The sequence below is a fragment of the Galeopterus variegatus genome, unplaced genomic scaffold (genome assembly GCF_000696425.1).
Source record: "Galeopterus variegatus unplaced genomic scaffold, G_variegatus-3.0.2 Scaffold1590, whole genome shotgun sequence".
Classification (NCBI taxonomy): domain Eukaryota; kingdom Metazoa; phylum Chordata; class Mammalia; order Dermoptera; family Cynocephalidae; genus Galeopterus; species Galeopterus variegatus.
This window is the reverse complement of record NW_007727701.1, coordinates 347086-371535: the sequence shown is the minus strand read 5'-3', so window position 1 is coordinate 371535 and position 24450 is coordinate 347086. Positions and strand designations below refer to the sequence as shown.

Sequence of the window (24450 nt, the reverse complement as noted above, 5' to 3'; positions counted from 1 at the left end):
TTTCTTTTTTTTTTTTTTTTTTTTTTTTTTGTCTTTTTCCGTGTCCGGCAACGGATCGCAACCCTCAGTGTTGCCCCCGTACCGGACCGGGGACCGGCAACGGGATTGCAACCCTCGGTGTTGCTCCCGCGCCTCGCTCAGCCAGTGAGCGGGAACCGGTCCGTATGTGGGATCCGAACCCTCGGGCGGGAGCGCCGCCGCGCTTCCCAAGCGGCACACTATCCAGTGCGCCACCGGCCGGCCCTAGTTAGACTTCTTAAAGCAGTTCTGTCATGAGTTAACGTTCTTGAAGCTTCAGCCTGTGTCTGTTCTACAGTCTTCTACAATCTAGTGTTCTAAACATTACTTAGGCATGTTTCTTCCTGCTTACTTGTTTTCCTCTGTGGAACCTTAGAACAATAGAAGTTAGTAAACTGTGTCTGTGTTGATGATTTTAAAAACCAATCTTAATTGCCATTACTTTATAGGTGATAATCTGTATGACTGCCTCAAAATTAGTATTTTTTTTCAAAATTAGTATTTTGAAGATACAGTTTGTTAAGTAGTTATATACATAATATTACAGTCTATGTGAAATAGCTTAAATTTGTGAGATCATAATCCAGATAGTACTTATGCAGCTATTCACATTTGCTGAAATTTTTCTGTTATGAAAAGGAGATAATTTAATTGTCGTTGAATCAAAACTGAGAGTTAAATTTTATTTCTGAAGTTAAGGTAATTTATTCATATATAAGCTAAAACAAGAAATTTGGTGTTCCTTTTTTTGTTGTGTTGTGTTGTGTTTTGTTTTGTTTTTGGCATCTGGCCAGTATGGGGATCTGAATCCTACATTAGTTGTTACAAGGTGGTGTAATAACCTTGTCACACTAAGCTAACTGAACTTAGTGCTACAACTGAGCTAATTGGCCTAAAACAAGAAATTTATCTTAGATATCATCACTTGTTTTTTTTAAAGAAGCAATTGGTCAGTAGATACTTGTATCATAGGGAGTTTTCTGCAAACTTGTCAACATGATAATGGGTAATACTCCTAATTGTTCAGACCTAACAAGGCTCTATGAAGTATAATAATTTTAATTTTCTGTTTCTAATCCATGTGTGTATTTTCACAGGGTGATAGAGTTGTATTATTTAGCCAATTTACCATGATGCTGGATATTTTAGAGATTCTCTTAAAACATCATCAGCATAGGTACCTCAGATTAGATGGAAAGACTCAGATTTCTGAAAGGTTGGTATACTTACTTTAGTTTTAGAACATCACTCATTTATTATTTATTATCTGTTAGAATTTTAAATGTCTAGAGCATTTGGTAGAATTTTGTTCCTTTGAGTCTTATTGTTTGGTTACTTCAAATCATTACCTTAAAGTGAGAGAAGTTTTCTTTTTAATTCTGTCTGAATTGCATACAAATATATTTTGAAACAGCTACTATATACTTTTTAAGGTTTTTCCCTTTAAATATCAAAGTCTAAAGTACCTTACCTTTATTCAAGATTATTTGAAAATCTTAGGCTTTTTATATTTTAAGGGTAGTTAAGTAAATTTTTTTTTTAATTCCTAAAAATTAAAAAGATTGACTTTAAAAACAGGGAATGTTTTTTTCTAGTGTATTTAAATTGCATTCTGTATTTTGATTTTTTTTTTTTTTTAATCAGCCAGAGTGATTTCTTTTCCCCTGCATTAGAGTAAGGGTAAAAATCATGTTAAAAAAGTATATATACTGATACAATTTGATCTTGAAATCCTTGGTTCATCAGTTACATAATCTGAGAACATTAAAGATTGAAAAGCCATATGCCAGAATGTATTTTCGTCTTCAGGTTTCTTATCCATGTGATGTGATTGTTGTCTGTTTTAATTACATTACGCACCTTTCAGTGAGATTTATCTTAATATATTTATCTTATAGGATTCATCTAATTGATGAGTTTAATACAGATATGGATATCTTTGTGTTTCTGCTGTCAACAAAAGCTGGTGGATTAGGAATAAATCTGACTTCAGCAAATGTTGTTATACTTCATGATATTGACTGCAATCCTTATAATGACAAACAAGCAGAAGATAGATGTCATAGAGTAGGCCAGACTAAGTAAGTGTTTTCAGTTGAAAATTGTTTTTAATCAAACACCAGTTTAATTTGTATAGATTATTAGAATATAGTATCTTGGATATCATATCTTGGTTTTTATATTTTTCAGCAAAATGTGCCTGATGATGTATGTTATCTTTTCTTTTTTTTTTTTTTTTTTTTTTTTTTGGCTGCTCGCCAATACAGGGATCCAAACCCTTGACCTTGGTGTTATTAACACTGCGCTCTAACCAGCAGAGCTAACTGGCCAGCCCTGCTAATGTATTTTATATCAGCAGTGTGGACTATGAACTCCATTACATAACCTATCCATTTTCTAGAATTAAAGTACCCTCCCACTCTCACCCTGAATAGTTCTGCAATTCCTGAAGAAAAGATTTAGTAATTGGAAAGAGTTGCTTGTTAGGCTGTTTAAGGGCCAGACAGACTTGGTATTGTACTACTATTGCTACTTTGTTATTCTTTAGGAAATAGATTGAGTTGTAGATTATTTTAAGTGAAGGTTAATTCAACTCTACTTTCATATGTAAACAGCAGTCAATGTCTTTTGTGGATCATTTTATTTTTCCAAATGACATTGATATATTCATTCTGGGGCCAAATATTTATCAGTATTTGTTCAAGATATTAATTGTGGAGCTTTGTCCTTTACAGAATCATTTCTTAGAACCTGATAATCAAAGCATGTTTCTTTTGAAATTGTGATTTCAATCTGTACACAAAACTGTTGGTTGTGATACAGTTTTATCACTAATTTTTTTCCCCCTGCTGGCTGATACAGGGATCAAACCCCAGACTTTGGTGCTATAAGTACCATGCTCTAACCAACTGAACTAACTGGCCAGCAGATTTTTGTTTGGTTGGTTGGTTTGGTTTGGGTTTTTTTGTTTCTGGCCAGTACAGGGATCGAATCCTGGACCGTGGTGTTATCAGCACCACGCTCTAACCAACTGAGCTAACCAGCCAGACCCTTATCACTAATTTTTACAGTACAAATATCTTTCTTTTCGTGGATGAATAGGAAAAGATGTCTGAGAGTTAAATGCTTAGAAAATGTCGGTCTCGAGTAGTTTGAATAAAAGAAGAATTTAGATTTTACGGAAATGTTTGTCATAATTTTCAAATTATTTTTTTTTAACTCTAAATATCATTCACATGTATCCAAATAACTTTATGTTTAGTAACTTACGGGCATATCTTGTATTTTTTTAGAGAAGTACTAGTTATAAAATTAATAAGCCAAGGGACGATTGAAGAATCCATGCTAAAAATTAACCAACAGAAATTGAAACTAGAACAAGATATGACTACAGTAGATGAAGGTAAGCTGTTTGTAAACAGAAACTTCAATATTCACTTATGTGATAGGCATCAAATTAGCCATTGCCAGGAGATAACAAAGATGGTCTGAGTCCTTAACTAGCGCACAGTTTAGGGAAGACATAGTTGAAGGTAAGCACACTTATGTCAAAAGTACTACAGTAACAAAGATTCATTTTGCCAGAATTTATATAAACACTTTGATTTTGGAAAATTCTGTGTCTTCCATCCCTCATCTTATTTCTGATAAGAACATTTCAGAAAATAAGTTTGTATCTATAATTTCACCCACAATTTTGTGATATGTGGCATGCTGTATTTTGTGGCATAATTAACTTTATTAAGAGTGCTAATATTTACATTAATTTCATTTTGACTAGTAAATATGTACTGCACTAGAATGCAAAAAAAAAGTTCATTTTGAGGAAAACTTAATAATTTCAACTTTTCAGATTAAGCAATTAGACCCTAGAAAGAACCCTCAAATAAATGACTCCTCTCCACTTCACCCTGTTGAAAGGAATAATTTTTAAAGTTTTATAAGTTTTAAATTTTTATTTATGTATATATTTTCAAAAAGATAGTATGTTTACAAAGTTTGTAGTTTTCTTGGCAACTAAGAGTCTCCTTCCCACCTCATCACCCAGCTTCGCCATAGATGTAACACATTAGCCTTTTGTTTTTTGCATGTGACTAGTTATTTTGTGCATGTAGAAATAAATAAGTATATGTAATCTTTCTCCATTTTTACACAAATTAGCATGCACTCATCTACACCTTGCTTTTCTTATTTAATATTAAATTTAATTGGAAATAAGCAATTTTTTCATTATTCTAATATATATGGATATTCTTAATATTGATAATGGTTTATTTCAATTCAGCAGAATTCCATTGGATATTTATTATGTCCCAGTATTTTTTTAGGCACTCTGTACTGTATAGGGATCAGTACATTTTAATCTGTCTTCAGACAGTGATATGTGTGATCAAATTAATATTTGTCCTTCTTGTATAGCATTTGTTTCAGGGTGCCATGGGATATTGGGGAGGTGAGCATTAGAGAAAGTTTGAATAGAAACGAATGAGTTAAACATTTAAGGGTGAGGATAAGTAGGATGATTATAGCTTAAACAATTAACAGCAATTACTAATTAGGCTTTGTGTGGGTGTGGCAACTTGCCAGTATCAGATTATCGAACAAATACAATAGAGGGAATGCATAAGACAGATTCCACTTAGGCAGTATTTTTTCCTGATTATTTTGTTAGGGCAGTGTTTAGAATTTAGTAGAGCAATTAAGTTGTCTTTTAGCAAGACTAGTGAATATCCAGATATATAGATTTTATCCTAACTAAGTTTCTAAACAGAATTAAGATACTTAATTACTCAGGGACTCCCAACTGTCTTTAACTATAGGTTTTTTTTCATGGGCTAATTCATTTCCCCAGAGGGATATTCTCCAATCTCTTGTACAGTGAGAATGGTGGGGAGAAGTGGTATGAGCCAGCTGACTATATTCTCAGATCTGATGGGAAGTAGAGGGAAGTAGGGTTGTTCTCATATTCAGCAGTTAATTTTTTTGTTTTCAGTACAGCCTCACTCTTCTCTACCATCCCAAGTCCAGAGTTCCTGAGATTCAAATTCTCCAGAGTAAAACCTTCAATTTTGTACATCTAGGGTAAATGGCTGGGTCTGTTGAGCAAGCTTTAGGTGTCCTACCTCTTCACCTGTTTCTAGCTTCCTATGTTTCCTATAACCCCCATTTCCTTAGCTTTGGGGGTGAGGGTTAGGGATTCTGGGTACGAAGTAGCCTTGCATTTCTTACCTGCAGATACTTAAGTTTTTGCTTTGTTCTGCTATTTTCTCTTCCAAATTTTTTGACAGCTCTCTGTCTGCTCTTGTCTTTTTCTCCTGTTCTTTCTCTTTTGTTTAACACCTTCTCCCTGCCAGCCCTTCCCCCTCCACTTTTTTCCCCATAGTATTTTAATGGTATTTTGGTGACAGCAGAGGTGATGTGTATGTTCAATCATTTTTGATCATAACTGATGTAAAATTATGTGTATTCATATAAATTTGGACAGTCTAAAAATTTGCCTGTTGTTTTCACCTCAAATGCTTGGTTAAAATAGCAACTTATTTCAGCTATACTCTCAGGCCATTAGCTTTGAAATGTTTAGTTAGAAAGAATTTTCCTCACCCCCCTTCTCTTCTGTAGGAAGTTTTCCTCCTTTGTCTTGTTAAAGCTATTTTTATATCAGGTTTTCTCAGTGTGTGTTTTATCTGGTAAACTAAGGTTACAATGATGTCTTTTATTTACTCTCTAACTATAAATTGCCCTCAGCAGTACCCTGTTTTCATTTAAATAATTTTGACACTGAACTGATGAGAGTACATGTATGCCTTTCCTTCCATCTCTCACAGTGAGATCTTTTTCCTCTGTAAACAAAAGATATATTTATAATTGAGTGTGTGTGTGACTTATGTTCACAGTCTGTGTGCTCCCTCTTCCATGAAACTATGAAAGGTTAGAAAAAGACCATGATTCCTCACAATTATTCTTATCATATTTTTGTGTTTTTAGAGCTTGCCTTAGTGATTCTCAAAGTGCAGTCCCTGGACAAGCAACAGGAGCAGCATCACCTGGGAAATCACCAAATTACAAATTTGAAATGCAGATTCCCAAACCCCATTCTGTACCTACTCAGTCAGAAACTGGGGATGAGACTCAATAATCTGTGGTTTAACAAACCTTCCAGGTGATTCTGATACAGGCTAAAATCAGAGCACCACTGCTTTAAAATACAGATTGTGTTTTGGGGGTGTTTGTTTTTGAAAGAAAAGTGGGCCGAAACACCAGGTACCGATCAAGCTTTATTAAAGGAAAAAGTCTGCCAGGCTGCCCTAAAAATGGAGAGCAGCAGCTGGGGCTGCCCTCAAAGTGGAGAGCAGCACCAGGCATCAGGGTGGGAGAGCTTATATAAGCTGTAGGGTGTCAGGGCTGGCTGATGCAATTAAAGAAGGAGCATTATGCTAGTGCAGAAGCTCCACCTGGCTGATGCAACTGAGGTGGAAAATTGCTCCTATGCGGAAGCCAAAAGGGTTTCTACTTCACAGAAGTCACAAGGCTTCTCTTAAGGAAAAGGAGGCGGGGGCTGGTGGCCATTTTGTGCTTGGCCTTGCCTAAAATGGCACTGGTTATGTTCAAAATCTATCAGTTTCGTTTTGTTTTTTTTAATCTCCTTTAATGTGATTAATTATATTAATAGGTTTTCTACCTTTTTAAACGTTTTTGTTACAGAAATTTTTAAACAAAAACATTGAAAGCATCGTATGGATGAAAGCACAATGTTTTAACAGTTGTGACATTTTCAGTGTTTGCTTCATTGACTTTTTTCCCCATCGAACCATTACAAAGTTAGTTGTTAACATGGCAATTCCTTCTCAGTATTACCATATTCCTCTAAATTGCCACAATACCATTATTGCATCCAAGAAAATTAACAATAATTTTCAGATATTAATCATATATTGTCCATATCCAAATTGCTCATAATTATCCTTTTAATGTTTTTTACAGCTTATTTTTTAAAACCAGGATCCAATCAAAGTTCATACATGGCATTTTATTATACTGTATTATATCTTTAGTGCATTTAAATTTAGAAGAGTCTCTTTACTCTTTTCCTTCTTTTCTTTTCTCCCTTCATTCCTCCTCGCATGGTATCAGTTAATTTAGGACAAGTGTCAACTTGTGTTTTATGGGCTATTTTCAATTATACATATGAACTTGGAAGCAAGGGTATTAGTGAACTCCCTAAGAGTTTATGCAATATTTTTGTTCCTGTGCATATTTCTGTCTTTCTCAGAAAAGAGAAGAGTAGGTAAAAGTACTCTTATAGTTTTAGATTATAACAAGTGTGTTTATGACAGAGGAAGAGAGAGAGAAAAGTAATTGGTTTTGCTGCATTTTAGCCACATCTAATTTATAAAATTATTCATAGCTGCAAATGTGCAACAGGTCTGCAAATATTTGTGAAATGCCAGCTGTGCCATTGTCAAAAACTAGTAAATTAATAAATAAATTTATCTAAAAATATTCTTAGTACTTAATTGAATTAATTAGGGATGGCAAGATTCCATGCCTCCGTGACACAAAGGTGTTTTCAAGTCTTAGAAAATCCTGAATAATATTTTTTAAATGTTTAGATACTCGGACCCCTTTAATTAAAATATGGGGTAAACTTTGGATACATAAAAAGTAATTTACATTGGCTAATTTAATCCTTAGCTGGTATGCTGTACTCAGAATTCTGTGTGTGTAAATGGGTCTAAATCAGTGATTTTTTATCTTTATTATTTAACAAATGTGAGAAGTACCATGTGCTGTATGAATTAGATATGTTCCAAAAGTATCAATATCTATGTATTTTTATATGTATCTGTATAAAGGCAGAAACACAATATGAACAAGAATACAGAGGATATTAATAACCCTATTATATGAAAGGGTTAGGGAACGTTTTTAACAGGGGGTGACACTGAAGCAAACTGGCACTTGAAAGATGAATAGGATTTCACCAAAGAAAGAAAAAATTGAGAGAGAATATATTTTATAAGACAAAATATTTTTATAAAGTTTTTAATGCCATTTTTTGACCTGCAGGTGATGAAGGGAGTATGCCAGCAGATATAGCCACATTACTAAAAACGTCAATGGGCCTGTGAAATAAGGATTGTGAATTCCTAAGTGATGAGGAAATAATCAACTTGGTGCACTCAAGGACATTTACATTATGATGACCATGGGGTTTATGAACATTTATATCTTTTTATAATTTCCATATTGCATTTCTCATAATATGGACAACTTTTTTGCCACTAACTGAATTCTCCAGATAACTCATACGTGAAATTTCAAAAAAAGCCACAAATATGTAGTCCTGAAGATGTTGAATAATCATTTTACAAAGCAGTTTTATGAACGGGGATTAGTTGGTGATTGTTTGTAACAAATATGCTAACGCTTTAGAAATGTCAGTATTTTTGTAATTATTTCTACCTCCAAATATATATATATTGTCTTTCACTGGATAATGTGTGTAGATTTTTACATGTGCCTTATTTGACAATGCTTATGTCTTGTTTTTGCTTGTCCCATTTGAAGTTCTTTTTTATATTAGTTTAAAGAATGCAGCTGTATAGAGTGTGTGGCTTTGGTTTTATTGCTATTTGAAGCAGATGTTCACCAGTGTCAGCAAGAACTCATCCTGGATTTAAAGGTGGCATTCCATGTGCTAACATCCCCCAGGTCCTCGCACGGACTTGTGTTAAAACAAGTTTCTTTGGCTAGGCACTAAGTTGTTTTCCAGTGAGTAGTAACTAAAGAAGCCCATGTCTTGCTCCATGGATTAATTCCTTCTGTTCACTTCCCAACCGCACTAATAGTGCTTATTACTCTATCTATTCTTGTGCATGTTTTCAATGATTTCCCTTTCCAGGCTTTTGCTTCTCTTAAAACTGTTGCCCAGTCACTTCTGCTCCAGTTCTCTTCCTCTCTAAATAGTAGTTTATTCCTGCCATGTCTTCAGCATCAGCAAAATGTTGGTGACATTTTTCTAGCCTGGCAGAACAGATTAACTTAAAGCGATTCACTTCAAAGCAGGTCAAATGTGACTTCATATTAAGGCAGCATTAGGTACTGCATGGAAATAGGTCATTAACTTTAAGCTCTTATATAATTACCAGTTTCCAGAATTTCCAGTACAGGACCTCCTGAATAGAGAGCCATTGTTCAATTCCAATTCAGTGTGGGTGACAAGTGAAATTTAGAAGAAGTAAAGTTGTCTATTTGATATTGAACTCTTTATTAAGTCTTTCTTTAATTTTTTGCCTGTCAGTCTATATTGCTGTTTTTATTACACATCAGTTTCTTTGTATAACTTGTGAGTTTTATGTGTTTTGTTTTTATTATGTAAATATCCTTATAAATAAACTTATTTATAAATCAAAGATTTGTTAATTTTTGGAGATCATACTTTTCATGGCATCCTAACTTGCTAAGATGCTAGGTATTATAACGCTCTGGATTTAGAAGGTGAATAAAGCTCTTATGGAGATTCTTTAAATATTAAAGACTCTGAAATCTCATGACCCAGTAGACTTACCCAATTTTGAAAGTATGTTGAACATATTGAATATATTTTAGTGTTACAGGGGTAAACGGAATCTGCAAATGTTAATACTACCTCCTCTTGCATCACAGTACCCAAATCACTTAATCAAATTGTTGAGAATATTACCTTTTAAAAACTCATAATGGATTTCTCGTAACTTTTCTGTACTAATGTATCTTCAATGATAGGCTGTTTCTTTTGTTGTTGTTGTTATACCTATTTTTATTTCTAATGAAATGTAGTTGGGTTCTCCATGTACTACTTTTAAGTCTTGGGCTTAATAAAAATATCTGTGATCCTATTTTACACACCCTTTTTAATAGTTTCTAACCCTCCCTCCCTGTACCTTTAAAAATACGTAATATTGAGCACAAGTGATATCATCTTACATACTTTAATATTGTCTGTCAGTAAATTGGAATTTATTGCTCAGGGTGTATTTTCATTAGTCCCTTCATTGGGCTGATTCAGTTAACATCATAATCCATGATCAGTAAAAAGTAGATGAGGCCACAGTTGTTGGAGTAATATCTTGACCAACTGCAACCATTTTTTTTTAATGCAAGTTATACAGGTATAGAAGATATGCTTTATGTGTTTTCATAACTATTTGCAACCCCATAACTTTAACTTTATGCCAGTAGATTTTTATATTAAAACGTTGATATTTTTCCTAACAGTTCGGTGTTATTGCACAGTGGAGAGATAGGGGTATCAAGAAATTTGGTGACCATTTGTGTGACCTTAAGCATGTCACTTAAGCAATTCATAAAATTAAGATATCGATTTTTAACTCTTCTTCCCGAAATGTGTGTTATTTTTTTCTGATTGTAAATATTACATGCAGTTCAATCTCTGCTCTGATTTACCCTCTCCCACCTCTGCTGTCTTTCTCTGTAAGGAAGGAGGCATTTAATTTGGGTACAGGGAGAGATAAATGGAATGTGTTGTCCTTCAGTGCAAAAAGATGACCTAAAGGTTACAATGATGCCAAATATTTCCTTATGAACCTGCTGTGGTTGCATTTTACACTTGAATTATGATTTGTGTAAACTCATAGGACTAATTATCTTATCTTGAATTTTCATAATTTTGTATAAGCATTGTATTCATCACTTTTACTAAATTCTGTTTTCATTAAACTTGTCAATATTAAAAAGGAAAATGGCCATGCATAAGAGGGAAGAAAAGTTATGACCTTTATCATCTGGAGTATTATTTGAATTTCTTTTGTTAAAGATAATTTTTTTTCTTTAGACTGCCTTGATTACATGGTGAGTGTTCTGTAATGAGGTTCACTTACCATTTTTTTTGTCTTTTTTTTTGTGACCGGCCACACCACACTCAGCCAGGGAGCGTACTGGCCATGCCTATATAGGATCCGAACCCGCGGCAGGAGCACCACCGCGCACCCAAGCGCTGCACTCTCCCGAGTGCACCACAGGGCCGGCCCTCACTTACCATTTATTAACAGCCACTAATGACAAGGAAATTTGATTCAGAGAATCAAGGTATTTGAGAAATATGCTTTGTTCTTCTGTGTAATCTTTAATAATTTATGAAGTATTTAACATCTTTTTCCAATTTCATAGAAAATTGTTGGGAGGAAAGCACCTTAAATAAGATCATACCTAGCTGGGCTTTTTTTTCCTTCCCTCCCCCCCCCCCCCCCCCATTTTTTGGCTTCTCAACTCAGTGTTCTCTTTCCTCTTCACTTCATCTATTTTATTAGTCTGTTCACATATATGATCTGGCATACTAAAAGTAAACTCCAGTATTATATCAATATGTCAATTAAACTAAAATATGATGTTCCAATAATATAGTTTAAAATAGGTTTCTGGAGGATCATCTAAATGTGAAGTTATCTGGAAGATTTTGTTTAAATAGCTTATTTACACAGGCAGTTCTTGCTTTCCACAGTAGTGTGGAATTGTAAAAGCGACTGCATGTTGAAACTGTGCAAAACAATTTTAATAATTGCTGGGGAAAATTATGATTATCCATGACCTTCAAAGAATTTTGTCAATACATTAAAAACTTATTGTTGATTATGAATGTATAAGAAAATGAAAAAATAGTAAAATTAATATTCATTTTTACCCTGTGAGATGTTAGAAGCTTAGAAAATTAGTTTTATTTTTATAAAAACAAATCACCAAGTAGATTGAACACTAATGTCTCATTGTGTAACTTACAATTGAGCATTTTTTTAATGCTTTGCCAGTTTATATCAGCCTCCATTTTATTGCTCTTTCATCATAAAACATCTTTTTTTCATAGATGTTTATTTTTTAGAGCAGATTTTAGTTCATAGCAAAATTGAACAGAAAGTACCAAGTTCCCATATACCCCACCAACAACATTCCATACCATGCACAGCCTCCCCCACTATCAACATCCCAAACCAGGATTGTACAGTACATTTGCTGCAGTCAGCGAACCTACTTTGACTCTTCATCACCCAAACTCCATACTTTAAGGTTTATTCTTGGTGGTGTACATTCTGTGGAGATTGACAAATGTATAATGATAAGTATCCATCATCATAGGATCATACACAACAGTTGAACTGCCCAAAAACCCTCTGCTGCCTGTTCATCCCTTCTTCCCCTCAATCCCTGGCAACTACTCATCTTTATATCGTCTCTATAGTTTTGCCTTTTTCAGAATATCTTATAGTTGGAGACATATAGTATGTAACCTTTTCAGGTTGGCTTCTTTCACTTAGTAATATGCATTTAAATTTCTTCCAACTTTTTCATGGTTTGATAGCTCATTCTTCTTAGCAGTAATACATTCTTTTGCTGGATATACCATGTATTTATTCATTCACCTACTGAAGGACATCTTCGTGACTCCTAAGTTTTGGCAATTGTGAATAAAGCTGCTATAAACATCTGTGTGCAGGTTTTTGGTGGGCATGTTTTCAGCTCATTTGGATAAATACCAAGGGGTGTGATTGCTAGATTGTATGGTAAGAGCATGTTTAGTTTTGTAAGGAACTGCCAAACTATCTTTCAAGTTGGCTATATGATTTTGCATTCCTACCACCAGTGAATGAGAGTTCCTATTGCTCCACCTTTTCACCACCAATTGGTGCTGTCTATATTTTGGACTTTTGCCGTTCTAATAGGTGTGAAGTGGTATCTGATTGTTTTAATTTGCAATTCCCTAGTGACATTGTGTTGAGCATCTCTTCATCTGCTTATTGCTATCCACACATCTTTTGTTGGGTTCAAGTCTTGTGCCCATTTTTTAATCAGGTTCTTATTGTTGAGTTTTAAGAGTTTTTTGTATATTTTGGATAATAGTCCTTTGCCAGGTATGTGTTTTGCAAATATTTTCTCCAAGTCTATGGCTTATCTTCTCATTATCTTGATCTCTTTTCCTTTAATGTGATGTTTTTTGCCATTGTCATTTCCTTTGGGACATCTACAGCTTATTTGTCACAATCACTTTTCTCACTTATGTCCATAAGTTCATCTTCACTATGTTCATCTGGCTGCATATCTAGAGCCTCTTGATCTGCAGCAGTGCCAAATTCCCACAGCTCTTTTTTCTATTACTCCATTTATGTTCAATTTGAATTTCACTCCAGCATTATCACTTTTCATTTCTTTGCTGTACTTTTATTTTTGTTGGTGAGTTCCCTTTTTTGATTATCCAGTTTTGTAGAAAGTTAAGTGGATTGATCACTGGGAAACAGGTAATACAACTACATGCTTCGCCGTCCATTAGTGAATAACAGATATGCAGTGACCAGTCACTGACAGTCTTTGAGAGAAGTGCCATCACTGGTCATGATGTGCATCTGTTATTTACATAGTGATTTGTGGACTAAACACAAAAGTTTGTATTTTATGCAATTACAATTAATATAGCATGGTAACTGAAGTCCAAGCCATTTGGGGGGGAAACTGGTGTTATTTAACTAAACCATTGTGACTGAAATTCATGCATGTTGGAACCAGTGTAAAGCGAGGTCTACTTGAATTGTAAACAATTTACCACAATTATAAATGATGTGAAGCTATACTAGAAAAAAAGATACTGGAAACTAAATGCTTTTTTTTTTTTCTTCTGTTTTTAAGCAGAATGTGGCAAAAGTGAAAGTCTCAGTGAAGCTGGGGAGGGGAGTGTGTGAATTATCTGGCAGGCTGATATAGCTGTCTTGTCTGATGGGAGAGATGCTGGGAAGAATAACAAAGCTTGAAGGCACCATGTAGCAGCTAGAGTTTGGTTTGGGGCCTCCGTTGTATCCAGTCAGCAATGGCAGGAATGGTTTGGACTTTCTTCTGTAAAGTCACCAGCCTGGGATGGATGTCCAGTAAGTCCGGTTTAAAGACCAAAAGTGTGGTACTGCAAATATCCCAGTAGAAATCTGCCCAAGTTACCTAGTTTAAAGAAAACAATTTTTCAATTGAAAATAAAAGGTATAACTTTATCAGCATTCCAAAATTACATTTAATTTCTTAATCAAATTGATAGTTTCTTTTTAATTCAAAACAATTTTATTACAAAAGCAGAATGTGTATGATAGAAATTTAGAAAATTGCAGATAACATCATACGCCCAACATCTGGAGGTTACTACCACTAACACCTTAGTGTGTGAGGAATTTTTCTTTGCAGATAGATGTATTTTTATTAACATGAAGTCTTATGGTACATACTCTTTTGTAACTTCTCTGTGACAGTACATTTTCATCTTTCTAATACCCAATCCATATTTTTCCATCTGTTCCAAAAGTGTCCTTTACAGTACAAAGCAGGATCCATTCCAGAGCCATACATTTTATCTTGTTATGTCTTTTTTCTCTATTAATTCAGAACATTACCCTTTTTTTCATGTCACTGAGCTGTTGAAGATTCCACACTCGTCCTGCAAAATGTCCTGTCTTTAGGATCTGTGTGATTATTTCATCTTGTTGTCTACCTTGTTCCTTTATACTATAGCATGTAAAGGAATAGGGTGCAAGTTATTCTAGGTTTATAGTTTCAAGAAAAATATTTTTGGCTAAAATACATTATATATTGCTTCACATCAGAAGAAATAATGTATGTGTGTCTGGTCTTTAGTGGGATTTTAAGATTGGCCACTGGATTAGGGGGACAACAGCCTGGTCCTACCCTTGTACAGTTGGGTGTTTTTTCCTTTGTGACATGATGTTACTTTGGCTCTATAGGAATATCAGCCAGAGTGAAGTTTAAATGTCAACTAATATTAGTGGGTTTTTTGTATGGAATTCAATAAAGCTGATTGCTAGTGTTTCATGAACTTGCTTACTAACCATGTCAGCTAAGGCTATTGGTCAGACAATTCAGAGTTCAGCCAAAAAATATTTATCGAGCACCTCCTGTGTGCTATGCCCAGGTCTAGGTGCTGGGGATTGACTGCAGAGCAAGATGTGCTGCAAGCCCCTTCTCTGCTGTGGCTTGCATTTCAGAAGGGGAAGACAACTATGCAAACTAAAAGGGGTGATGTAGAAAAAGTAGTGATGAAGGGCCGGCCCCGTGGCTCACTTGGGAGAGTGCGGTGCTGACAACACCAAGGCCACGGGTTCGGATCCTATATAGGGATGGCCGGTTTGCTCACTGGGTGAGCATGGTGCTGACAACACCAAGTCAAGGGTTAAGATCCCCTTACCAGTCATCTTTAAAAAAAAAAAAAAAAAAAAGAAAGAAAAAGTAGTGATGAGATGGACTATCAGGTGGTCAGGGGAGTATCTTTAAGCGGTGACATGTAACCCAAGGCTTGAATGATTAAAAGAACAATCCACACATGCAGCCATATGAGGATTATGCATTCCAGGCAGAGGGAACAGCAAGTGTAAAGGCTCTTAAGTGGGAGTGTGACTTGTGTTTGCAGAACAAACAAAAACCAGTGTGTTTGGAGCACATGAGGAAGGGAGAGAGTGCTCAGGGATGGGGTCAGGAGGTAGTTTACAAAGGAATTTTAATAGAAAACAGAAAAAAAAGGTTTAATCCCTAGAAATTATTCAATAAATAGGGTAGAGAGAGGAATGTTTTAGGAAATGCTATGAGGGGAGTCAATAGGAAGAAATGAATGGGTGTGTGATGAGGTTGGAAGTTGAGAGTAAAGATGTAGCAAGTTTACTTCTGTTTCACCCAGGACTGAAAAGTGATCAGAGTAAAAGCTGCAAAAAAGTGATCTGTGTCTTGTCTCCTAGAATACAATCGCCTTGAAGGCAGGGACCTTCACCTACCACAGCATTTAATTCAGATTTAGATGTGATTTTTGGCAAGACTACTCATAGGTGGTGGTGTGCCCCTCCATCAGTAGGTCCATAGTATCTGATGGTCTCACTTTTTTGTGATATTAGCAATTAATGATGGTCAATGCCTAGGCATAATCTTTTCTTTTTATTTATTAACTGGAATACTTTTATAAGGAGAAACTGTCCAATCAATTTCTGTTACCTTGAGGTAGAATTTGCATAGGGAAGACAGGATAAATCTTTTATTCAAACCCTCCATCTATTGTGTGTGTTTTAAACAGTTTTCAGAATGATGTGTCTCCATAGCATCTTCTAAAAGTAAGCAATCAAGCTTGGTTTTGGTGTCTTGTGTGTGGGTCTGTGTTTGGTAGCGGTGGTGCTGGTTGTCATAAACTTCTGTATTCATTCATTTTGACTTGTTTCAATCCACTGCTGTTAATATGTTTATTGAAGTGTGAATTTTCACATCTTTGGCCAATAGGAAGCTTTCAAGTCAATTTCTGAGTCCTTTTGATACAGCCCCCAATAGTCTTTGGTAATTAATTTGCTTTTATCATGACAAAGTACTCGCACCTCATCTTTTACATTTTCTGTCCCAAATTGAGAATAAGCCATTTCTCCAAGAAGCCCTGGTTCCTTTTAATATTTAAGAGACCAGAATCTGGGTACTAGGGGTGCTCAGAACTACTTGGTTGGTCATTGTTTCAAGAAAAAGAGATACAAAATGTTTTTTTCTTTATCCTGAGATAAAGTACATCATGAGTTTATGCTGTTACCTCTAGTTCAAGTTCAGAAATGATATTAACTTAACCTTCACTGATCTTACATCTCTATCTCCTTTCTCCCACACTGAAGATACAGTTCGCAATGACATCAATAGAATTTATTTCTTTGCACACAATATGGATATAATACTAGAAAAACAATACCAACATTGCCTTGTACTACCAATATGATTACTAAAAATGGTGTATGATTTTTATTTTTTGTTCTGAGAGAAAATCTAACTTGAGATGTGTAATCAAATTATTGTGTTTTACAAATGATTATATTTCTTGAAATAATTCTTCACTAATAGAATATATAAGCTTTTTAAAATTGTTGTTGTTGTTATATAAAATATGTCATGGACCCAGAGTCAAATCTACTAAAAAAGGTTTATCTAAAGAAGTTTAGCTTTTCTTCCTCTGTATGCCTTATTTCCTCCCAATGGCTAACATTTTTTTTCAATAAGTTTTTATAAGTTTTTTTGTTTATCCTTTTATTTAAATATATACATGTGTGTTGCTGTGGATTGATCAAACTGTGTCCCCCAAACTTCATATATTAGAAGCTTAATCCCTACTGTAACTGTTAAGAGGGTGGGAAATCATATTATGGTAGTTGAAAGGTGGGGCCTTGAAGAGTTGATTAGATTGTTAGGACCATGCCATAATAAATAGATTAATAATGGTGGTCATAGGCATGGTTCTGAGGGATTTAAAAGGAAAACACATGAGAGTCTCTCTCTGCTTCACCATTTTGCAACATGATACACTGCTGTCACTGAAGTCACCACAAAAGAAAGCCTCCACCAGATGTGTTCCCTGAACTTTGGACTTCCAGCCTCCAAAACTTTAAGCAATAAATTTCATTCTCTTACAAATCATATAGTTTCAAGTATTTTTGCTATAAGTGATAGAAAATGACTAATACATGTGTATACATATATACATACATATGTATTTTTGCTTGTATTTTTTAAGATATAAAACATACTCACAGAGTTACCAATAAACCACTCTTTTTCCCCTAAATATGTGTCCAAATCTTGCAGAAGGTGAGGCGCATCATATGTGAGCAGCTCCTTAAACATCTGATCCTAGGAGAGGAAGAAAATATTACTTTAAGAATAATGAGAAGAAAAATAAATAATATGATTTGAAGTGGAAGTCTATTTCTCCATCTTTATTCTCCCACATGAGTTCATATAGGAGAAGTAGCTAATTATTTTTTTTCAAATGTATGATATGAATATTCAGGTATGATTTTCTATAGATCTTAGTCATCTCTTTATTACTCATGGATTAAAAAATACTTTAAAAATACTTTTGTCACCAGTTCTTACAGTTTCTTTGTGTATAATGACCTGTTTCACATATAAAATCTTTATGACTTTTATCTTAATTTTTTATTAATAAAAAATGATTCCATTAAGTTTTTAGATTTCTAAAGTTCTCCTTTTCCTCAACTTAGCTCACTTAAAGTTATGTAACATAACCAAAGGTAAAGAAATTGATTTTACTTTGTAAAGCTAGATTCCTCCAGTTTGGCAGTTCTTTGTTCCAGCATTGCATTAAATGGATATAGTCATAATGAATCATGATGCTCTCCTGTTTTTAGGGATTTTCTCCCTTTGGCCTACCATTGTGCCAGTATGAGATTTGTCAGCCTTGAGTATCATCTACAAAATGCATTATCCAGGTATCCCCTTTTGATATATTATGTTAACTAGTATTATAAACCAAATATTAATATCCTTAGAAAGGATAATATATATGAAACATATCCATTTTTTATAATTATCCTTGAGTTTTTACTCAAAGCACTGATGACTAATTCATTTATGACCTCTTTCTTAATAAGAAGTGTTTATTTTTAAAGTTTTGGTTGGTTGGAGTTTAGGTTATGAAATATAAGCCAAACTGAATGTTACAAAATATGTATATATCATTTACTAATATTTGAAAATGACCTATACTGAAATCCAATCTTTATTAAGATAAGTCAGATAGTGGGCAACTCCCTCACCCATTTGCTGATTTCCTCCCTGTTGTGATTATGACTTAGCTAGATAATAGAGATTTCTATAACATAATGCCTTATATTTGTGGAGTACAGTTCGCCAGGGAATCATTACAAATTTATATGCATTTGCCAGATTTACAAACTGAAGCTTAGAAGGCTAGTCATTCTTTGACATTATGTTCTTTCCACTGTCCTCTTGTACCTTTGTACGTAAGGTGTTCTGTGGTTAGTATGTTCATAATTTTAAGTAAAATGTAAGCATGAGTCCTTCTGCCACTTGCACAGAATTTGTGAATTGAAGGGCAATGGGCCTCGAACCATGTGGCACTTCTCACAGCTCAGTTCATCTCAGCATCAGTTGGGAAGGTACCGGCCAACTTGGCTGTCCTAGGAATTGCTAGAAACAAGAGAGAGTTGAACAGAACGGGATGTGGCTGCTGGACAGCTTTCCAAAAATTCAAATGTGCGTACCTGGGTAATTCTATTCTTCTAATATGCTTGTATTTATGCATTGCCAAATAAAACTCTTACCTGTGCTACTGACTTCTTTAGTCCAGGTTCTCTTTACAAGTTTAATGAATTATCTCAGTCTAATGAAACGTAAATTAGTAAACAGTATATGCATTGTTATTTGAGATTCATTTTAAAGAACACTCACTAAAATAATGTAAAGAAAATGAAATTAGATTGTATGTAATTTTCTTTTTCAGATGTGTATTTTTAAAAATACATCTCCTGATAAATTCTAGACAGTCACTCTCATTCTTGGTGGACTCAGAAATTTCCTGCCTCCCCTTCCTAAGAGTTATATAGCAGGAAGTTTTTTCACCCTGAGAAGTCATTGCTATAATATTCTAACAGATAACTTTTAGGGGATATAGAGAGGTTTGTATATTTTTCCAAAGCATTATTCTTAAATTCACACTACCAAATATCATTTAGTATTGCAAATGTGTCATTAGAATTCCCTTAATCCTGCTTATCCTCCATCCCCACTCTGTTCTTCAGATGAGGAGACTAAAACACAGATACACTGGGCCGGCCCAGTGGCGCACTGCTACAGTGCGCCGCTTGGGAAGCGCGGCGGCGCTCCTGCCAAGGGTTCGGATCCCACATACAGACCGGCCGCTCACTGGCTGAGCGAGGTGCGGGAGCAACACCGAGGGTTGCGATCCCGTAGCCGGTCCCGGTCCAGTACGGGCGCGACACTGAGGGTTGCGATCCGTTGCCGGTCACAAAAAAAGACAAAAAAAAGGAAAAAAATAAAAATAAAATAAATAAAACACAGATACACTGAATAACCAAAATAACACTAATGATAAGTTCAAGGAATATTATAATGACCAATGTACAGAGACATAGTTGCCTTTTTTTTTATTGGAAGTGAGATTTTTTAGCAACAAATACTGAAACATCTGTGATTATTGTGTGTATGTGATAATTTTTTTAAAGTACATATAACGAATATTTTCACTATTTATCCATCTTAACTGCATTAATATTATCCCTTTGAAAATGTTACCTAACCACAAGGTGGCAGCATACAGTCCACTGCAGAGAGGCTAAGGAATGAAATACAGAAGACCTGGGCATATTTTCATTGTATACTACCCAAGTCCTGCTTGTTAACTAGATAGTCTGTAGCTATTAGCAATATTTTTGCAACATGTTCTCCCTTCATATGATTTATTCATGAACTTGGATTGCTATGTTCTACTTAATTGTTTTTTTGAGGAAGGTGGTATGTAAGAGCATGGTTATTTTAATACAAATGGTAGACTGTTACTCTTATAAATGTTCAAAAAATGTTTTCCTCTGGGAGATGGCCTCTGTTACGGAGCCTCAGCCACAGAAGAGTAGAAAATGGAGAAGTAGAGAAGGTGCTAACTGATAAGTTGATAGACAGCCCATCAGTGCTAAAGTGGGGTCTTTAGCACATGGGAAAAAAGCTTTAGAAACTTTTCTAAATTGGGGGGTATTATGTATTTGTCTCTGCACTTACAAGGATATGTAAATATAAATGCCAATGTCTGACAAATATAAGGAAAAACAATTAGCACTAAACTATATAACACTGTATTAATTATAATAGCTAATAATTATTGAACACTTTCTACTTAGCCATAGGTACATATGCTACCATTTAACCCTCCCAACATACTTCAAAGTAGAGTCTATCATACGGGTTGAACATTCCTAATCTGAAAATCTGAAATCTAAAATGCTCCAAATTCTGAAACTTTTTGAGCATGGCAACCTAATGCTCTAAAGGTTTTCAGATTAGGGATGATTAACCAATATGTATTCTGCAGATATTCCAAAATCCCCCCAAAAATGAAATCCTAAACATTTCTGGTCCCAAGCATTTCAGGTAAGGGATACTCAACCTGTATCTTCACCTTACAGACAAAGAGTCTGAACTACAGATAGGGAGTTAAGTGACAGCTAGTGAGAAGGGCGTGAGCATTCAAGCCAGGTATCTAACTCCAGATCCCAAATGTATTTACACCTAAGAGTTGCTATATTTCTATCATCAAAGGTGAGCTTTATTTAAGACTTTGTTAGGTGTGTGTGTGTGTCCCACACAGGCCTTACATTTTTATATCAAAGAGTCAGCAATGTAAATACTTTTATGTCTACATCTCTCTCTTCAAATCAGAAGGTCCTAATTAAATAAATAGCATTTAGAAATGTGCTTAACTAAATTGATAACACTGCCATTTGTTGTTCTGCACTGTGGCTTTTGGCTATAGTCCTTTAGCTTTAACATGTACATAAATATTCATGCACAGCTGTTTTGAGCAGCTGCTGGCACTGTGGCATTATATCCAGTGGTTAAGAACTTCAGGGCTGGATTCCTTGTGTACCACTTACTAGTTAAACAACCTAAGGCAAGTTATTTACCCTACATGAATCCCAATTTCCCTATCTGGAAGATGAGGATAACAACAGCTTCACCCTAAAGGGATGCTCTGGGAATTAGTCACTAATTTAAGCAATTGTATACATAGTGATGAGGCTATGGGTTCTGGAGCCTGGTATCTGGGCTCAGATCACCTGTGTTGTGAGACTTTGGGCAACTCCATAACCCTATTTCTCAGTTTCTTCATCTGAAAGGTGAGCTTGACAATAAAAAGCACTTATCTCAAGGGAAGAAAGGGAGGGCTGGCTGAGATAATACAAGTGAATGGGTGGGAGCAGCACCTGGCACATGGTGAGTGTTTGATAAATGCGGCTCTTCCAATCAACAAGTATTCAATGCCCAATATGTAAAAGGCACTGAGATAGGGTGGGGGAACATCAGATGAATAATACAGACCTGATTCCTACACTCGTGACACATCCTACTGGAGGAGACAGGCAACAAAGCAAATACATTTTAAAATACAGATTTTGATGCGTGTCCTAAAGAAAACCACTAGAGGGCTATAACAAACAATAACAGAGGAGATCTATTTGGAATTCTGCATAATAATGATGAATTCAACACACATATGTTACTTTTACCCCAAAACCACAGTGATGCATATTTTTAAGAAGAACCCACAAGGAGGTAGAAAAGAGGAGAGGACAAGAGCAAAGAAAATTTGCAGCTGTAGAGCAGATGGGTGAATGGCACCTGCAAAGGGAAAGCCGAGAACCAATCCTGTCTACAATATAAACTCCTCAAATAGCTCAGGAAATGGCAGGATGTATCAAGAATTGGGGTAAAGGGGGTAGGAGAGAGGATAATGAGGACAGGTGGAACACTGTTAGAAAAGCAGTTTTAGCATGAGACTTCCTCCATTTCACGCTGCTAGACAATTTCTCATTCCTCATTTTTAGCAGAAGCGTGGACAGGGTAAAATAGATGGTTTCTGGGCTGGGTGATGTCACACATAATATATTTAAAATAGGAGAACTAAACAAATATATGTATACCGAAGGCTAAATTCCGAGGCTCCTAGCCCTCTCTATTACTTGTCTCCAGAACAGTGGCAGGAGACTGCAAGTCTCCTCTAGGAGCTCTTTCCAGTGAAGATAGTGATATTGGGAAGTATCACAAAAATGGTCAAGTGTTACTAACCATCAACAAACTCCAAACACGTGCTTAGAGCTTTGAGCAAACTTTTAAAATTCCCTAGTCTTTATCATGGATTGTAGTGGATGGTCTGACTCTTGAGGGAAAAAAAAAAGAGGGAAAAATATTTAGCAACCTTGCACAAACACACAATAGGCAGGGAGATGATATATTCATTAGGTTGTGACAAGGTAGATTGATTTAGCTTATGCCATTTTTACTGTTTGAAAAGTGTCTTTGTTTGAAAGCCCCCCGACACCTGTGGTAAAAATTAAAGGTTAGAAATTGTCCTGTACTTAGAAACATTCTAAGTTCTGCCTGCCTTTGCTGTTTCCTGCCTATGCTGTCCCTGACTGATAACACCAAGAGCTGTATCCAGATGTATCTAGACAACCTAAGGAGGAAACCGCCCTGTGAAAGTTTTCATCGTCCCTAAGTGATTAACTGGCTTCTTTTAGCTTCTGTCATCAGCTTGCACTAGGCCTCCCCAAACCCCCTCCTCACGCCAGGAGGGTATGTGTTTATGTATGTAACTGTAAGTGTGTGACTATTTGATAATTTTAACTGTGTGACTAATGTAAAAATGTACCTTTTAAAAATCCCTCTAAACTTCAATTCAGGGCTGTTCCCTTCTGAAAACTTTCTTGAAGGGACAGTTGCCAGCTGGGCCAGTAAAACCCCCTTTTAAATTCTCAGTTGGGTGTTCTGGTTCCTTTTCTGTGCGGCAGCCTCACAGCAAAGTAAATATAAAATAATATTTTAAAAAGGAAAAACAAAACACCACAAAAAGAGTCCATATAAATTTTAAAACACAGTATCAGAAATTCAGAGCTCAAGAGCAGGGCTGATTAATAAAGTCAAAGAATTCTTCCTGAAAGTAATGCAAAAACCAATGAGATGGGAAATAGAGAATCTAACGTCTAAATGACAGGAATTCTAGTATAATGGAACAAAGAAAATAAACAGGAATTCTTCAGTGAAATAATTAAAGGAAATATCCTTACGATAAAGAACTTGAGTCCCAGATTGAACAGACCCAACAGGAAGACAGCACAATGGATGAAAACAAGACCATACCAGTACTCATCATGGTAAAACTGTAGAACTCTAAGGGCAAGCATTCTGAAGTCTTTTAGAGTAGGGAAAAAAAGATCACATACAAAAGATCAGTAGTTCCAGTGGACTCAAACTTTGCAACAGCTAAAAGACCATAAATAACGTGTTCCAAATACTAACGAAAAATTACTTTCAACATTGAATTCTACACCCAGCCAACCTATGAAACAAGTATGAGGATGAAATAAAAACGTTTGCAGATAAATAAAGCCCCAGACTTTTATTTCCTACGATCAGTAAGCTATTGGGGAATTGTTCCACAAAAAACAAGGACAAAATACAGGAGAATGAACCCAGGAAAGGATCAAAAGAAACACTCTGGTTGATAATAAAAATCTTGTGAGGACAACTGTACACCAATTGTCTGGGGCAACCACACTAGATTGAAGCAGTCTGACTCACAAGACATCCATACCATCTGTCATCATCATACCCCCGTCATCAAACCTTCCTTTTTACAATGAAAATCCAAGAGGATGTGCCCCAAATAAACAATGGAATAAACAAAAAAAGAGGACAGCACCCAGGAAGCAGGTGTCCTGCCTCAGAGAATGACATCACGGGGATGGCAGTGAAAGGAATTCCGATGATGATGGCTGTGCAGAAAACCTAAGAGAGCTCTGCTATGGAGAACAGAGGTCTCCAGGCCAG

At 35.5% G+C, this 24450-nt stretch overlaps 2 protein-coding genes and 1 non-coding gene across 3 annotated transcripts in view; 1 reads left to right on the top strand and 2 right to left on the bottom strand.

Annotated features, from left to right (window-relative positions):
• Nucleotides 1–9431, top strand: part of LOC103594617 (SWI/SNF-related matrix-associated actin-dependent regulator of chromatin subfamily A containing DEAD/H box 1-like) — a 15371-nt gene extending 5940 nt beyond the window's left edge. Inside the window, exons 7-10 of the mRNA XM_008577857.1 lie at nt 1116–1234; nt 1917–2099; nt 3312–3421; nt 8086–9431. Coding sequence (XP_008576079.1) covers nt 1116–1234; nt 1917–2099; nt 3312–3421; nt 8086–8147 — 474 coding nt within the window. The 3' untranslated portion in view covers nt 8148–9431. The remainder of the gene's footprint in view (nt 1–1115; nt 1235–1916; nt 2100–3311; nt 3422–8085) is intronic.
• On the bottom strand, nt 2991–3064 carry TRNAI-GAU. The gene has a single exon. It is a non-coding gene; the product is annotated as a tRNA-Ile (tRNA).
• Nucleotides 9432–13658: 4227 nt separating the features above from the next.
• HPGDS (hematopoietic prostaglandin D synthase) overlaps nt 13659–24450 on the bottom strand; it is a 35588-nt gene continuing 24796 nt past the window's right edge. Inside the window, exons 5-6 of the mRNA XM_008577855.1 lie at nt 17599–17697; nt 13659–13992 (exon numbers count right to left, since the gene is read on the bottom strand). Of these exons, the coding sequence (XP_008576077.1) occupies nt 13828–13992; nt 17599–17697 (264 nt within the window). The 3' untranslated portion in view covers nt 13659–13827. The remainder of the gene's footprint in view (nt 13993–17598; nt 17698–24450) is intronic.